At 36.0% G+C, this 18,868-nt stretch overlaps 1 protein-coding gene across 1 annotated transcript in view; it reads right to left on the bottom strand.

Moving 5' to 3' along the window:
• SP100 (SP100 nuclear antigen) overlaps positions 1-18,868 on the bottom strand; it is a 76,485-nt gene that overhangs the window by 47,723 nt on the left and 9,894 nt on the right. Inside the window, exons 2-3 of the mRNA XM_063092434.1 lie at positions 2,191-2,353; positions 920-1,088 (exon numbers count right to left, since the gene is read on the bottom strand). Of these exons, the coding sequence (XP_062948504.1) occupies positions 920-1,088; positions 2,191-2,353 (332 nt within the window). The remainder of the gene's footprint in view (positions 1-919; positions 1,089-2,190; positions 2,354-18,868) is intronic.

The following is an 18,868-nucleotide window of genomic DNA, read 5'->3' as shown; positions in this document are numbered from 1 at the left end:
GGCATGAGCCTGTTTTCTCTTGTGATATCTTTATATCTTACTTGGTGAACTTGGTTGAGACCAAACTGTGTTGGAATAAAAATTTTTTAGGCAAATAAAAAAAAAATAATAAATAAAATAAATGGAGGGCATCTTCTTTATTGTGTACCAATAAAAGAGTGTAAATCTTTCCTTCTCAGGAAAAAGTCGAGAATCAAACCTTTAGTATTGCACAACACCAAAAATAGTCCGTGGTGAAGCATGATTGTGTTTTTTGATTATTTGATTAGTGTTTTGTTTTACCCCTTGGGAATAAAGAGTTAAAACAATTTCTCTTTCTTGAAAGGAAGATAAACGTCCCATGACTGGTACATGGGGAGGGACTCTAATGAACTACAAACACCGGGTGGGAAGCCATAACTTTGGTTTTCCTTCAATATGGTAACTCTTGTAATGCAGCTTGTCCCTTGTGGGGCCTCTGAAAGCCAGACTATGAAGACGTTACAAGAGATGTAGACTCCCACGGACACATGGTGCTAAGCCAAAGTGGATCCTGCACACACGGCTCAGCTGTCTGGCATTCAAGGCAGTAGTAGTGACAGGTGGACTGCTGTGTAGACCACTGTGAGGGCTCCCAATGAAGAGAAGCAATGGATGCTGCCCTGATGGGATTCTGTGTTTCTTGTCCTGTGTTCTTCTAGGTAATCCTGGTGCCAGTGTAGCTCTGCTTGTCTCGTGAGTATAAACGCCCAGTTAAGCAGACTTCGGGGTGGTGGTTGTACCACAGCCTTCACCTGTAAGCTTTGAGAGGGCTGATGAAATGTCTGTCTTATTAACTACTGTAACCCCACTGCCCAGCACAGTGTGTGGCATACGGTAGAAACTCAATAATGCTTGTTGAAAAAAATTGACCTCAAAAGGTAGTAATAAATCTAATTACCATTTTCGAAGCTTTTATAAACTTGAATTAAATCAGGGTATTCCTGCATGTTGACCTCGCTGAACAATGCTTCCAGAATTGTCAGGTTAAATGTCTTCTCCAGTTCACTGAGAACATTGTAGACCACTCTTTGTACAGGGACCAGGTTTCTACAAGAATCTTGAGAATCCTTAGAAAAATTTTGAATGGAGAAAATATAAATACAGATTTCCAAGTTACAGAAAAGCCCTGGTAAGTAATTTTATGGTTAATATATTCCAATTTCTCTACATAGGTATCTTCTCATGTAAAGTTTTGGAATTTTTATATATTTGTATAGCTACTAAATGAAACAAATCCTTCCTCCTTAAAAATATTCATTGGTGAGTCTGATCTCCTTACCTTCGTTTACATTATTAAAAAGGACCAATTTTGAGGAATAAATGTGGGTTCAAAGTTAAATGATGTGTAGCCCTCTAAGAGCCTGGCCAATATGTTTAAGGAAGAGAATTATCAGATAATGAACGAGTGTCTGTTCTGTTGACTGGACAACCCTGCCCTTCCCCCAGGACTGACTTGGCTCAAGGGAACCAGGTGACCACACTCCTCTTGCTGTGAACTTGGCCACAGTCAAAGCACATTCACAGAGCAAAGAGAAGACTTGCTGCTCTGTATCTCTAACAGAGCCTGTTAGTAAAATTTACCCATTTTCAAAGATTCCAGAAATGTTAAAAAAAAGAGAAAAAAAAAAAAGGAAAGAAGAAAATTGAAAGATATTGGATCGGAGAAAGAATAGCAAGCATCTACTCCCAGTTTTTCCTAACAAGACACCAATACCCTGTGCGTTGGAATGTTCTCAGATCTAGGTATTTTAATTTGATGTTAATTTAAATAAAATGCTGTGCCAATTACTATTTCTGTAAATCAATTCATTAAAATTATTAACCAATTCATTAAAATTCTTTTTAATTTTTAGTTTATGTTATATTGTATGAATTTCTGTAAGACATTGTGCATTTATGGAGTACTGTATACCTCTTTCTAATCCAACTTATATCTAGTACAATTCAACTCGACTGCAGAGGGTGCCATGAAAGCATCTCAGGTGATGTCTGCCTCTCTTATCCCTGTCTACCTTACAGGAGCACTTACAGAAATACTTGAAAAGGTCCCCCACTCATGGGAGACAGGTCAGTCAGCTAGTTGTACCCTGAAGTTTGGGTCTAGGATATCAGAGCATAACTTAATTTGGGGCTAGTTTACCAGGTTGTGACATAATAAGCTTTACTTACTTCAAACATTTTATTTGTGATGAGTTCACGGTCACGGAGCCCCTCAAGAAAAGGAAATGTCTTTTTTATTGCATTCGAAATCTCCACCTTATTTCTTTTGAAGTGATTGAATATAGTCTCATAGATAACCCTCTCCTCTACGTTCTGGTCTTCTGCAGACATCCTAGGCAAAAAAGATACCATGTAAAAATGGTCATCAAGATTCTGAGATGTGTGTAAAGGCTGTGAGATTTTGAATATGAGGAATAGTCTATGAAGAACCAATATATATAAAGTAGGTGGTCCTGAGGAGAGGACAGGATAAATGGAATTGAAGCAATTAACAAGGATGTAATAGAAGAAAGCATGGAGGTTATGAAAAATTCATGGATAGGACTGAAAAAGTCCAGTCTGTCCTGAGCAAAGCCATTTAAAGATATCTTCACCTAAATATATCTAGAAGTTTTTAAATCAAACAATTATAAATTTCTGCAAAATTGAGATAGAATAAGTAGGTCGTCTATAGAGGAATAAAAAATAACGGAATAAAAAAATCTAACCTTGAAAATGCATCTTAATTAACAACTAAGAGAAAATAAATCTCAGAAAGATAAAAACAAGATATCCCCTCTGTAACCTATAGCTATTAAGGGAGAAATACCATCTAACATCATAAAATTAATTTATAAATAATATGATGTGGTTTAATAATGATAATGATATAATAATATACAAATTGATAATTTCACCAGAATATCGGCTATATCTCCTGGGACATCGGGTTCTGCTGTGTGTTAATATAAATCTGTCTGTGCTATTGGTATACACAGTGAATCTTTTTAGGCATCTGCATTTCAGATACTGCTGCTGTTTCCTGTGAAAGTAATTCTAAGCCTGAGTCTATAATTCTCGTTCTTAATTGATTACTTTATTTCTCTGATAATGTTTTAATCAACATCTCTGTATTCCTAAGTGTGTTGAAAACTCTCAAGCTTTTTCTTCATCAAACCAGAAGACAATTATGGGCACGTCCCAGAACCTAACAGGGAATAACATGCAGCAGGGAATAATAGTGCCACATTACGGTTTTGAATTCCTGTAAAAAAAAGTTTCTGCTTAAAGACGATAGTTCAAAGGAAAGCATGTCTTCTTTTATATTGAAGACCCCACTAAGATGATAAGAAAGAAATTAGATTCACAATGACAACGAGAATGGCAGAGGACAATGAGCAGATGAAAGATTTCAACCAAAATCTCTAAGAAAAAAATGGTCAGAGGAGCACGAGTTGTACTACAGGAGGAGAGTGCTCATGGAGGTCAGGAAAGCAACCAGTGTGCCCTGCAGAACTCTGAAGAAGCCACGGAGGTTGGGAGGAAGACAGGGCTGAGAACTGATGTGTTATTTGGAAAATGAAGAACAGAACAGCGCACCCCCTGCCTGTCAACCCACGTGCTGACCACATACAGTCAGGCAGGCCCTCGGGGGCAAAGATTGCTGTCATTTCTTTCACCATATGTTAATGCTGCCTGCTGCGGCAAAATATTTTCATTTCTCTTGGGTAAATACCTCCGAGTGGAATTGCTGCTTCATTCTGTAGGAGTATGTCCAACTGTTTTAGAACCTGCCCAATGGATATTCAAAGTCTATTAGAGATGGTCTATCTAATTTTAGCCATTCTTGTGTGCGTAATGTGATCTCATTTTAGTTTTAATTTGTATTTCTTCAATAACTAATGATGTCAAGCACATTTTCATGTGATTATTGGCAGTTTACATATTTTATTCTGTGAGGTGTCTGTTCAAGTCTCTAGCCCATTTGTATTATTGAGTTGTCTTTTACTTATTGGTGGGTAGGAGTGTGTGATACATTATGGATAGACATTTTTTTGTCTGATTTATGTATTGTGAATATTTTTTCCCAATCTGTGTCTTGCCTTTAATCTTCTTAACCATGTCTTTTGATGGGGAGAAATTTTTACTTTGATTAAGTCTAATCTATCATTTTTCTTTTATGGTTAATGACTTTAGTGTACTATCTGAGAAATGTTTGCCTACCCAAAAGTAATGAAAATATTCAAAAAGCATTTTACAATACAAACACCAGCCTGTTTCTGAACTTTCTATTTGTACCCTTGACTTATTTGTCTACCCTCATGCTGATATTATTTTGGCTTGAAAACTACAACTTAAAGAAAATCTTGAAGTCAATTAGGAAACATTATCTCGGCTTTTCTAGGTTTATTAGTTTTCCACATTTTTTTGAATCAATTTGTCAGTGTCTACAAGAAAAGCATTTTTGATTTTGATTGGGTTTGCATTGAACCTACTGGTAAATTTGGAAGAACTGACATCTTAGCAATACTGAGCTGCCAATTGGTTAACATTTTTTATCTTTCCATTGATTTAATTTTCTTTAGTTTTGCCTAGCACTGTTTATAGTTTTCAGTATAGAAGCTGTATACATCTTTCATTGAATTTGTTCCTAGTTATTTTATTCTTTTTGGTGCTACTTTAAATAGTATTGCTTTTTAAATTGCTTGTTACTGTTGTATAGAAATAGAATTGATTTGAAAAATATTAATCATGTGTTTATGACATTGCTAAATTCATGTATTAGTTCTAGTAAAGTATTTATAGATTCCTTTGGGTTTTGTAGAAAATAACCATATCTTTGGCAAACAGACTGTTTTACTGTTCCATCAATTAATTATTTATTGCACTGGTTAGAAGTTTAAATACAATGTTGAGGAGAAGTGGTCAGAAGGGATTTCCTTGCCTTCTTTCCAATTTTAGGGAAAAATTTTTCAGTATCACCATTGAGCATGGTGTTTGCTGTACATATATATGTTGTTGTTGTTGCTGTTGTTTTAGCAGACTAAGATGGTTCCTACATATTCCTATTTTGCTGAGAGTTTTACCATGAATAGATGTTGAATTTTATCAAAAGCATCTGCTGAGATATTCATATAATTTTCCTTTTTTATTCTTTAATTTGGTGAATCACATTGATTGATTTCCAGAACCGTCTTGTAAGTAGGAACAGATAACCACAGATCAATATACATTTGAAGAAATACTCTGATATTAGAAAGAAAGAATAACATGAAAAAAAGGAAAAAAGTTACCCCAGGAGAAACAGAGATATTGTAGGAAACAGGAGAAAAATTTCAAATAGTAACTATTTGAATGTAAAACTTCAAATTATATAAACAAATTTATAATGTTCAGCTGATTGGTAAAGGGAAATTTGAGTTAAATGATTTGTTTCAAGTATGAGAACAATATGGTTGGACAATATGGCTTAAAATTTAACATTAATACTTACAGAATTATAGATTAAAGAATGAATTTGAAAAGTTGAAGTAACCACCGATTGACTGAAATCAGACCATATAAAACCTTATGAATCACTGAGTAATAAAAAGCAAACAGTTAGCATTTTTAGAGAGATAAAACAAAGGAAACCATAAAGAGTCATAAAAGATAAAGCAGAAAGAAAGGTATAAAAATTACTTTAACACTAAGTGTGAATGAATGATGATATTGAAATGAATGGAATTAAAAATAGAATCCAGCAAAAGACACAACTAAAACAAAGTGACACAAAATTTGTTAAAATCAAAGATAGGCAAGTTATTGTATGCAACTGCAAACAAAACAAAAAGCAACAGTGTTCACATCAATGTTAAATCAAAATTTAAGAAGCAAATAATGGGACAAATGTTTTATGGATTTTGAAAAACAATTCACCTCTAGTTTTTAACTCTTTACATATGCAAAAAATTACAAAATATACAGACTCGAAAAATTAATAAGAATGATATATTAATTAATCTTGCGACAAAAAAGAAAACACATTTTTCTCAATATCCTTGAAATATATATGAATATTGAGCATAATATTGGCTACAAAACATCTCTCAATATCAATGAAAGCTATACAGACTGCATGTTAAAGAAATAAATTACTTACAGATTTTAGAAAATCAAACAAAACACACTCTGGTGAGCCAAAGATGCAATAAGACTTGCAGGGGCTGACCAGTTAGCTCATTTGGATAGAGCATGGTATTATGACACCAAGATCAAGGAAGGGTTCAGATCCCTGCACTGGCCAGCTGCCAAAAAATCAAAATTTTTAAAAAAGAAATAAAACTTGCAATTAGAGGCTATTATAAAATATAAGAAGAAAGAGAAAAGTAATGACAATGAGAATGAATAAAATAAAGCTGGAACATTCTGTGACCAGGGACCCAGGTGGAAACCCCAGGCAGCCCCCCCCACCACATGAACAGGAGGCAAGTGAGCATTCCATGAACAGGGACCCAGGTGGAAGCCCTGGACCATCCCTCCCACCATTCTAACAGTAGGCAAGTGCATGTCCTTTGACCAAGGATCTAGGTGGAAGCCCTGGGCAGCCCTCCCACAATCAGAACAGAAGGCAAGAGTGTCCTAAACACCATTTCTGCACAGGTGGCCCACCACAGGACTGCCAAAGCTACTGCCACCACAAGGATGGCTCACTGCCACAGTGGTGGCCAGGACCTGCAGGCAGCATGCTGCATTGACACAAGGAGATTCATCAATGGAGCCTGCAAACAGAGGAGGAATTCTTTCTCCTCAAAGCCCACTCCAGAGTATTAGAAGAAACAACTGCTCTACTAGATGACCAAGCATCAATGAAGAAATACTAGATATATGAATAAATAAGAAAATAGACACAACCAAGGGAATACAGTAATTCTCAAGTACCAGACCCCATATGTCAGGAAACTCTTGAAATGTCTGAAAAAGAATTTCAAGGAACAATCTTAAGAAAACTCAAAGAGATAAGACTCAATTAGAGAATACAATGAAATGAAAAAAAAAATCCAAGAAATGAAGGAGGAAATTTGCAAAGAGATTAATACCTTCAAAAAAAAAATGTAGCAGAACTCTTGGAACAGAATGGTTCATTCAATGAAATAAAGAACACAACTGAGAGCTTAAGCAACAGGTTAGAGCAAACAGAACAACTTGAAGATGGTCTTTTTGAAATAATCCAGGTATATAAAAAAAGGAAAGAAGAATTTTTTATAAAATGAAGAAAACCTAAGAGAGTTAACAGACAACCTTAATGACACAAACAGCTGAATCTTGTATATTCCAGAAGGGAGGAGATAGGAACAGGCATTAAAGACCTATTCAAGGAAATAGTAACAGAAAACTTCCCAGGTATAGGGAGAGACACAGACTTTCAGATCCAGGAAGCCCAAAGATCCCCAAACAGATTCAATCCAAAAAGATCCTCTCCAAGACACATTATAGTCAAACTGGCAAAGCTTGAAGACAGAGAGAATTCTGAAAGCAGCAAAAGTGTCAAATCACCTTTATGGGATCCCCAATCAGACTAACAGCAGAATTCTCAACTAAAACTGTACAGGCCAGAAGAAAATGGGATGTTATATTCAATATACTAACAACAACAACAAAAAATTGCCAGCCAAGAATACTATACTTATCAAGGCCATCCTTCAGAAACGAGGGAGAAATAGTGTATTTCCCAGACAAAAAAAAATTGCCAGAGTTCACCACCACACAACCACCCTGTAAGAAATTCTCAAGGGAGTCCTGCATCTGAACCCCCAAAATGGTAATCACTATCATGAATACACAAGAAAGAAGAACACCCACTGTTAAAATGAAAGTGCAAATGAGAAAGAGAAAGAAACTAACTCTTACCACGTCAAAAAACCAGCAAGCATTGAAGATGAATAATAAAAGGGGAAGAAAGGAACAAAAGATATTTAAAACATCTAAACAAAAAGCAGTAAAATGCTAAGAATAAATCAATACTCATCAATAACAGCATTAAATTTAAATGGATTAAACTCCCCATTCAAATGACAGACATTAATAAAAAAGAGACCCAACTATATGCTGTCTTCAAGAGACTCATCTCACATACACAGACTAAAAGTGAAAGGATGGAAAAAGATATAGCATGCAAACAGTAACCAGAAACAAGCATGACTAGCTATTCTTACATCAGATAAGACAGACTTTAAATCAAAAATCATAAAAAGAGACAAAGAAGGCCATGATATGATGTTAAAGGGATCTATCCAGCAAGAAGACATACAATCATAAATATGTATGCACACAAATCTGTAGTACCCAGATATATAAAACAAACACTATTAGACCTAAAGAAAGAGACCTCAATATGGTAATAGTGGGGAACCTGAAAACTCTTCTCTCAGCATTGGAAGATCATCCAGGCAACAAATCAACAGAGAAACACAGGATTTAAACTACACCTTAGACCAATTGGACCTACCAGATATCTACAGAACATTTCACCCAACAACTACAGAATATACTTTCTTCTCGTCAGCACATATAACATTCTCCAGGATAGATCACATGTTAAGTCACAAAGCAAGTCTCAGCAAATTAAAAACAAATTTGAAGTCATTTCAAGTATCTTTTCAGACCACAATGGATTAAAACTGGAAATCAATAACAAGTGAAATTCTGGAAACTATACAAATATATGGAAAGCAAACAACAGGCTCCTGAATGATCTATGAGTCCAAATAGAAATTAAACAGGAAATCAAAAAAATTTTTGAAACTAATGATAATAAAGACACATCATTTCAAAACCTGTGGGATACTGCAAAAGCAGTACAAAGAGGAAAGTTTATTGTAATTAATGCTTACATCCAAAATTTAGAAAGATTTCAAATAAACAATCTAATACTACACCTCAAAAAACTAAGAAAACAGGAACAATCCAATCCAAAGTTAGTAGATGGAAAGAAATAATTAAGATCAGAGCAGAACTAAATGAAAGAGACCTAGAAAATGATACAAAAGATCAATGAAACAAAAAGTTGGTTTTTTGAGAAGATAAAATAGGCAAATCATTAGCTAGGTTAACAAAAAAAAAAGAATAAAGAAGGCTCAAATAACAAAGGTCAAAAATGGAAAAGGAGACATTACAACTGATACCACAGAAATACAAAGAATCATTAGAAACTATTGTAAACAATTAGAGTTCAATAAGTAGGAAAACCTGGAGGAAATGGACAAATTTTTGGACACATACAAACTACCAAGACCAAACCAAGAAGAAACAGAAAACCTGAACAGACCAGTAACAAGCAATGAGACCAAAGCAGTAATCAGCAGTCTCCCAACAAAGAAAAGCCTAGGATGGGATAGCTTCACCACCAATTCTATCAAACATTTAAAGATGAATTAATACCAATTATCTTCAAACTATTCCAAAAAGTTGAAACAGAGGCCCCTCTCCCAAATTCATTTTATAAGGCCAGCATTACCCTGATACCAAAGTCAGACAAAGATACACCAAAAAAAGAAGACTACAGGCCAATATCCATGATGAACATAGATGCAAAAATCCTCAGCAAAACATTAGCAATCAGAATACAGCAACACATCAAAAAGTTATACCCCATGATCAACTAGGATTCATCCCAGGAATGTAAGGATGGTTCAACATACACAAGCCAATAAATGTGATACACCACATCAACAAAATCAAGGACAAAACCACATACTTACAGGCAACTGATCTTAGACAAGACAACAAGAACATACATTTGGGAAAAGACTGCCTCTTCAATAAATGGTGCTGGGAAAATTGGACATCCATATGCAGAAGAATGAAACTAGACCTGTACCTCTCATCATATAACAAAATCAACTCAAAATAGATTAAAGACTTAAGTATAAGAATGAAAACATAAAACTACTAAAAGTAAACATAGGAGAAACACTTCAGGAAGTAGGACTGGGCAAAGATTTCACAAATAAGACCCCAAAAGCACAAGCAACAAAATAAACAAATGGGATTACATCAAACTAAAAGCCTTCTGCACAGCAAAGGAAACAATCAACAGAGTGGAAAGACAATGAAAGAAAAAATAAATAAATGGGATTATATCAAACTAGAAAGCTTCTGCATGGCAAAGGAAACAATCAAAAGAGTGAAAAGACAACCTCTGGAAAGGGAGAAAATATTTGTAAACTATTCATCTGACAAGGGATTAGTATCCAGAACATAAGGAACTCAAACAACTTCACAGTAAAAAAACAAATAATCCAATTAAAAAATGGGCAAAGGAGGTGATAAACATTTTTCGAAGGAAAACATACAAATGGGCAACAGTACATGAAAAAATGCTCAACATCACAAATCACAGGGAAATGCAAATCAAAACCACATTGAGATATTATCTCACTCCAGTTAGACTGGCCATTATTAAAAAGACAAGAATAACAAATGCTGGCATGGATGTGGAGAAAAGGGAATTCTTCTACACTGTTCGTGGGACTGTAAAATAGTATAGCCATTATGGAAAACAGTATGGAAGTTTCTCAAACAACTACAGATAGAACTCCCATATGATCCAGCAATACCACTTCTGGGTCTATGCCCAAAGGAATGGAAATGATCATGTCAAAGGGATACTGCAGTGGATTGAATTATGTGCCCCCAAAACTCACTGAAGCTTGAATTGTGTCCCCCATGTTTTATGTATTAGAAACATAGCCCCCACTGTGACTGTTGAGAGGGTGGGAAATCATATTATGGTAATTGAAAGGTGCAGACTTGAAGACTTGATTGAATTGTAGGACCACATCATAGTGAATGGATTAAAAATGATGGTCAGGGGCGTGGTTCTGAGGGCTTTAAAAGAAGAGGAGAGTCTGTCTTTTTTTCCCTCTGCTCTCTCCGCTCCACCATTTTCACAATGTGATACATTGCGTCACCAAGACCCTCACCAGTACTGTTCCCTGGACTTCAGACTTCTGAGCCTCTGAAACTGTAAGCAATAAATTTCATTTTCTTACAAAGTACATAGTTCTGTGTATTTTTTATAAGCCGCAGAAACAGACTAATACAGACACCTTCATTCCCGTGTTCATTGCAGCTCTGTTTTCTATAGCCAAAATATGGAACTAACCTAAATGTCCGTTGATGGATGACTGGATAAGGAAAATGTGGTATATATACACAATGGAATACTACTCAGCCATAAAAAAGAATGAAGTTCTGCCATTCACAGCAACATGGATTAGCTTGGAGAAAACTATGGTAAGTGAAATAAGCTAGACACAGAAAGAGAAATACTGCATGTTCTCACTCATAAGTGAGTGCAAAGGAAGGAAGGAAGGAAGGGAGGAAGGAAGGAAGGAAGGAAGGAAGGACCACAATAATACATTGAACTTTCAGAAGGAGAAAACAGATCTATGGTTATTACAGGTTAGGGGAGGGAAGACAGAAGGGGGTTGGGGAGAAATTGAGTAAGGGCACAAAGAATAATTGTGATTTGCAGTGATGAATATGCTAGTAGTATTGATTTGATCATCACATATTGTACACAGGGGATGGTAGTCAATGTTGTTCCCCCAAAACATTCAAAATCAATCATGTGTCAATAAATAAATAAATAAATAAATAAATAAATAAATGAATGAATGAATGAATAAATAAATAATTTGAAATGTTTTTTCAAAAAACAACAAAAGATAGTTCAACATTAGGAAATCATCAACAAATAGAAGCTGAAAAAGTATTTACACATATCCACAAATGACTTTAAAGGGGAATTTGATAAGATCTAGCACTATTTTTATAAATACTCTATATGAAATAGAAACTAACACAATATGAAGTCTCCAAAACCAACAAATGCTATAGAAAACACTAAAATGGTGAAGACATTTAAACGAAAAAAAAAACAGGATGTCTACTACTACCACCATTATTTTACATATATTTTTAGAAGCTTTAGCTAATGTAATAGGATATGAAAATGAAATAATTTTTATAAATAATAAAATAATGTACAGCATGATATGTCCTTTGATTATATACATAGAAGTCCTAGAGACTTAATAAAATCCATAAAGCTATTAAAAGAATTTGCCAAGGAATATGAAGAAAAAATAGGTATATTAAACTTACAGTTTTTACTTATAACCACATAAATTGAAAAGAAATAAAACAATACTCAGACATAATAGTTAATACATATGCATATATTTACAAATATCTGAAAGATATGAAATCTATATGAAGAAAACTATAAAATCTTAGTGAAGAAAATTAAATAAGATATAAATAAGTGGAGATGTATAAAGTACCTCCAATTATAGAAACAGTAATTTTAAAACATCAATCCTTCTGAAATTACTATGTAGACTGTGTAGAAAAATATATTTTTTTTGTCTTTTACGTGACCAGTACTCAGCCAGTGAGTAGAAAAATATTTTTGACACACATGACAGAGTTAATAAATTTGATATTAATGGGGAGAGACTCCAGTCTATTAATTAAAAATGACAAACAACCCTCCCCCACACCAATAGACCTGAACAGGCAGCTTAGAGAAGAAAAAATTAAAATGTCCAATAAATATATGAATACATACAATAACAAAAGCTTCAATGACAAACCATTTCTCACCCAGTATATGGGCAAACACTGTTTCGTTAATGTCACTTTGCAGCACGGGAGAAGATTCAGAGAAACAGACACTCATTGCTGCTGTGAGATGAATTACCACGGGCTTTTCAGAAAAGAACTGGCAACCTCTACTAAATTTTAAGATATACTACAGATTGACCCAGCAGCCCCACTTTTGGTCTGTCTGATAGAAATAAAAACACCAATATGCATCTCGTAGAAACAGGAACTTCAGAACTTTCAGCATCTTCCCATTTCCCCAAGTGTAAAAGCCAAATCCTTACACTATTCAAAGGGCCCCAAATAACCCAGCCCTTCCCTCCTCTCCCCTTGCTCTTCTCTCTGGCCACATCCACCTCTTTGATGTTTCTTGACTACAGCAGGCATGCTCTGGCCTTAGGGACTCCATGCTGGCTGTTTCCTCTGTCTAATATGGTCTTTGGTCAGAGGTCCATGTAGTAAACTAACTCCCTTTTCTCCTTTAGGTCCTTGCTCCACTGTCACCTCCTTGATGAGGCTTGACTTGACTGTTCTATCTAAAATCACCACTGCAACCCCCAGACTGCCGCTGTCCTCCCACCCCCCTAACCTAGCTCTGTTTCTTCTTTCCATGCCCTTATCCCTCCCTGACATACAAAATCAATTATTTATTTTATGTATTGTTTATTGTCTTACTCATAGTCTGTCTTCTGCCCAGAAGATATATTCTATACAGGCAGGGATTTTATCTGCTTTGTCCATTGATTTTTCTTGAGTACCTGATACATATGAGGTATTTAATAAATATTTTTTGAGTAGATGCTCATAAATACAAAAGTTTTTTTGAAGCATTGTTTCTAAAAGCAAGAAAATGATAACATGGACTTCCAAACCTGAAAACAACCTGATTGTTCTGCTGAATGGCTGAGTACACTATGGTAAATACACACTTTTGGAATATTACATACCTATTTCTAGTAATTTGGATGGAAGGGCACAGTTTTATTGCTGAATAAAAACTAGTTCATATTAATGTATTATGATCCCATTTTTATATAAGTTAAACTAATAAAGTCTTTAATCTGTATGTAAAATTTGGAATAGATGTTGGGAAAGGCACGGAACACTACAACCCATTAACATTGGCTTAGTGAACAGTGTCATCATTCCACCTGAGTCCCTTCAGATCTTTCTTTGACCATTTTTTTTTTTTTTTGGTAAAGGAAATAGAAATAACTGAGCAAACAGAACAAGATTTTTGAGTAAGTATGTGTAATATTCTCACAGCTTATGAAATGAATTGTTTCTTTAAAACAATCAACTACAGAACTCAGAAATTTAAATCTTGCATTTTCAAATTCAAAAATAAAGGTAGGCAAAAAAATTAAATACTTATGAATAAACTGAACAGAATGTAAGGCTTGTGATGAAAACTACAAAACTTTGCTGAGAGAAATTAAAGATCTAAATAAAGAAAGACATCCATGTTTTTGGATTGGAAAACTCAATATTTTAAGATGGCAATTCTCTCCAAATTAATCTATACATTCAATGTGATTTCTACCAAAATCCTAGCAGGCTTGTTTGCAGAAATTAAGAAGCTGATTCTAAAATTTATGTGGAATTGTAAAGGACCCAGAATTGATCTTGAAAAAGAAGAAAAAAATTGAAGAACTTATACTGATTTCAACACTTATTATACAGATATATGAATCAGGACAGTTTTAGTACTGGCATGAAGACAAATAGAGGTCAACTGAACATAATTGAGAATGCAGAAAAAAAAATCCTTGTTTTTGGTCAATTGATTTTCAGCTAAAGTACTGTGACAAATAATGAGGAAAAGATAGTCTTTTCAACAAATCGTGCTTAGATAATTGAATATTCATATGCAAAGAGATTAACTTAGACCCTTACCTCACACCATATGCATATATCAACACAAAATGGATCATAGACGTAAATGTTAGAGCAAGGCCAGCTTCACAGTCACATATCCTGTGAATTCACACAAGGCCCTGTGTTTGGTTTAATGCTCTACTTTAAATGTTTTGAAATTCTTAATATTTTGTAAACAAGGGTTCCTCATTTTCATTTTTCACTGGTCCCTCAAATTATGTATTTGGTCCTGTGAAAGAGCAAAAATGATAAATCCGTTCAGAGAAAATCTTGGTGACTTTGGGTTAGACAAAAAGGTAGCTACAAACAGCAAAAGCATGATTCATAAAAGAATAAATGGAGAATTTGGAATTCAATAAAATTTAAATATTTTGTGTTTCAAAGACACCATTAAGAAAATGTCAATAGGCTGGCCAGTTAGCTCAGTTGGTTAGAGTGCAGTGTTATAACACCAAAGTGAAGGATTTGGATACTTGTATCGGTCAACTGACAAAAAAAAGAAAAAGAAAAAAAAAATGAAAATACTACTCACAATCTGGGAGAAAATATTAACCAATCATATTCCTAAAAAAACCACCTGTATCCAGATATGTAAAGAATTATGACAAACCCGATAAGAAAACAAACAACCCAGTTAAAAATGGGCAAACAATTTGAATAGATATTTCTCCAAAAAGATATATGAAAGGTAATAAACATGTGAAAAGATGTTCAACAACATTCGTCATTAGAGAAAAAGCAAACAAAATACCAATGCACATCCACTGGGATGGTTATAATCGAAGACATAAAATAACAAGTTTTAGCAAGGTTGACAAAAGACTGGAAACTTTATACATTGCTGTAAAATGGTCCTTTGGACATTGTAAGATGATTTCTTTGAAAGTTAAACATAATGTTACTATATGACCCAACAATTCCATTCCTAGATATCTATTTAGAAGTGAAAACATATATTCATACAAAGACTTGTATGCAAATGTTTATGACAGAGTTATTCATAATAGCCAAATAGTGGAAACAATGCAAATGACCATCAGCAGGAGAATGGATAAATGAAATTGGTAGATCCATACAATGGAATACTATTCATAAATAAAAGGAACAATATTAATATATGCTACAACATGGATAAACCTCAAAAATATTATGCATAATGAGAGAATCCAGATGCAAAAGACCACATAATACATTATTCATATGAAATATGAAGAAAAGGGAAATCTAAACAGACAGAAAGTATATTAGTGCTTGCCTGGGGCTGCAGATAGGAACAGTATTTGATTGCAAATAGCCACAAGGGAACTTTCTGGGTTAATGAAAATGTTCCAAACTTAGATTGTGGTAATGGGTGTTGCACCACTGTAAATTAACTAAAAACCATTGAAATATACACTTAAAACAGGTGATTTTTAAAGTATGTAAATCATATCTTATAAAAACCATTAAAAAATAAAGGTGGGTGTACTAACAGCAGGACACTAACAATGTCCACTCACAGTGGGACAGATTCAGTTGAAGAGCAAGTTAACAAAGCACATTTTCTTTCTAGAATATATGGGGGAAAAGATATGGAAAATGTGAAAAATAAAGATAAACTGCATTGTCACATGTTTCAACATTCTGGCAACAGGAATTCCAGAGGAGAGAATAGAAAGAACGAGAATAAGGAATTCAAATAAAATGAGAAAAACTTTCCCAGGTATGAAGCTAAAACCTTAGATGAAAAAAGACTATCCACGATCGGACATAAGCAAGATGGTAGAATTGGAGGATCCTGGCTTTAGTCCCCCTCACAGAAAGACCAGCTAACAACTATGCACAGATAAGAATTCTTTTTTGAAAATCCCAGAACCTGGGGGTGGGACTGAGCCACCCGCTTGGATCATGAAGACAGACAAAAGCTGCATTAGGAGGGTAAGAGGAACAGTTTCACTTTGACTATGTCACCCCTTCCCCAGCCTGACACAGCATCATACCAAAAGTGTTCCCAGTGCCAAAGGTTTCTCCAGTGGGGAAAAGAGAGCGTGAGGAGAACACCCAGCTTCCCCAGCATTCTGGGGTGCTTTGCATAAGGTCCACTTTTGTCTTGGCTCATGAGGAACAATGGGGGAATCCCGTTGGAGTCAACTAGAAACAAAGAAGGGCAGCAGGACTCACAATGGTCAGTTCATGTATCGTGATAAAGTCACTTCATTTCTGCTGCCACTGGGGTCTTACCAGAGAGCTCAGCCAGTGGCTTGCCCCACCTAGTGTCAAGCTGATGTACCCACCTTGGCAGGGAGCACAGTTGGCAGTTCTACTGGGCTTGGGTCCCTAGCCAGTAGTCCATCCCAGATACAGAGCTCAGCCTATTGCCCCACCTGAGCAGGGAATGCCAACAGTGATCCTGCCCAGCCTCAGAGCTTGGCCTATATCATTGTCCCGGCAGGTAGCCAAGCTAATGACCCCGCATAACTGCAGAACATAGCCTCTGGCTCCACTGACTAGAAAGGGCAAATTGCAACCCTGTGCAGGCTCAAAGTCCATCCTATGATCCACATGTGCAGGAAGCCAAGCCATTGACCCATCCCACCTGTGGGTGCAGCTTGTGACCCCAATAGACCAGGTATGTGGATGGCCCTGCTCAGTTGCTGAACACAGCCAGCAGTCATGCCCAGGCAGAGAGGCAAGACAGAAATCCTGCCCAAATGCAGAGCATAGCCTGAGGCCCCATCCAATCATAGATCCCAGACAGTGACTCTGCCCAACTCTGTGACACAGCATACAGCCCCGCCTGACCAGAGTACAGAGAGTTATGCCATCCTACTGAGGAGTGCAGTCTACAGCAATCAATCAATTGTGGGGCACAGCCTGTGGCCCCATCGAACCTGAGAGCCTGGCAGCAACCCTGACTGGCCTTAGAGTACAGCCAGCAGTCCCACCCTGGAGGGGAATCCAGCCAGTAACTCCACCCAACTGTGAAGCACAGCCTGCAGCTCTACCTAATCACCATGCTCAGACTGTGGCCCTGCCCACCAGCAGTGCACAGCCCAAGGCCATGTACAACCTCAGAGCCCAACCAGTAGCTCTGCTTGACTGCAGAACCTAGCAAAGAGACCCATCCAACCATAGACTATCCAGCAGCCCCACCCAATCTCAGAGCACAGGCAATGACCTCAACTAGATACCTCAACAGCAAGTCCTGCTTGTCTGTGTATGCTACAAGCTGACCAATCCAGGACCACAGGCTGTACTAACTGGCAAAGGTCTTTTCCTTCCAAAGCAGACCTGGTAAGCCTCTAAGAGGTTACTTCTTCCTCACATGTGCAGACACCAATGCAAGGATACAAGGATCATAAAGAATGAGGGAAACAATAAGACCACCCAAGGAAACTAATAGGTCCCAATAACTTACCCTAAAGAAATGAGATCTATGAACTGACTGACAAAGAATACAGAATAAGCCTTTTTAAAAAGTTTAGTGAACTACAAGAAAACAAAGATAGACAACTAAACAAAATTAGAAAACAGCATATGAATAAAATGAGAACATCAACAAGAATAGAAGCAATTAAAAAAAGTAAATCCTGGAGCTGAAGAATAAATGACTGGACTGAAAAATTTAATAGAAAGCCTTATCAGTACACTCAGTCAAGCAGAAGATAGCATCAGTGAACCTGAAGACAGGTCATTTGAGATTATCCACTCAGAAGAGCGAAAAGGAATGAAAATGAATAAAGAAAGCCTACAGAATTTATGGGACACTATCAAATGAAATAATGTACACATTATGGGAATTCCAGAAGGAGGAGAGGGAGGGAGAGAGGGGAAGAGAGGGGAGAGAGAGAGAGAGAGAGAGAGAGAGAGGGAGAGAGAGAGAGAAGGAGAAAAGATTTTAAAAGAAAAAATGGCTGAAAACTTCTCAACTTTGGGAAAAGAAATGAACATCCAGATTCAAGAGGCCCAAATGTTCCAAAAGAGATTGATTCTAAAAGGTCTACACTGAAAAACATTATAATTAAATTGTTAAAAAACAAAGACAGAGAGAATTCTGAAAACATAAAGAGTGACTCATCAAATACTAGGGAGTCATAATATGGCTACTGGTGGTTTTCTCAGCAGAAATCTTGCAGGCTAAGAGAGACTGGGATGATATATTCAAAATATTAAAAGGAAAAAACCCTGTCAACCAAGAATACTATATCTGGCACAGCTGTGCTTCAGAAATGAAAGCAACATAAAGACTTTCCTAAACAAACAAAAGCTGAGTGAATTCATCACCACTAGACATTTCAAACAATAAGTGCTAAAGGGAGTTTTCAAGCTCAAATAAAATGACATTCATTAACAACATATG

The sequence above is a fragment of the Cynocephalus volans genome, chromosome 1 (genome assembly GCF_027409185.1).
Source record: "Cynocephalus volans isolate mCynVol1 chromosome 1, mCynVol1.pri, whole genome shotgun sequence".
In the NCBI taxonomy this organism is placed as follows: domain Eukaryota; kingdom Metazoa; phylum Chordata; class Mammalia; order Dermoptera; family Cynocephalidae; genus Cynocephalus; species Cynocephalus volans.
This window is presented reverse-complemented; position numbering and strand designations above follow the sequence as displayed.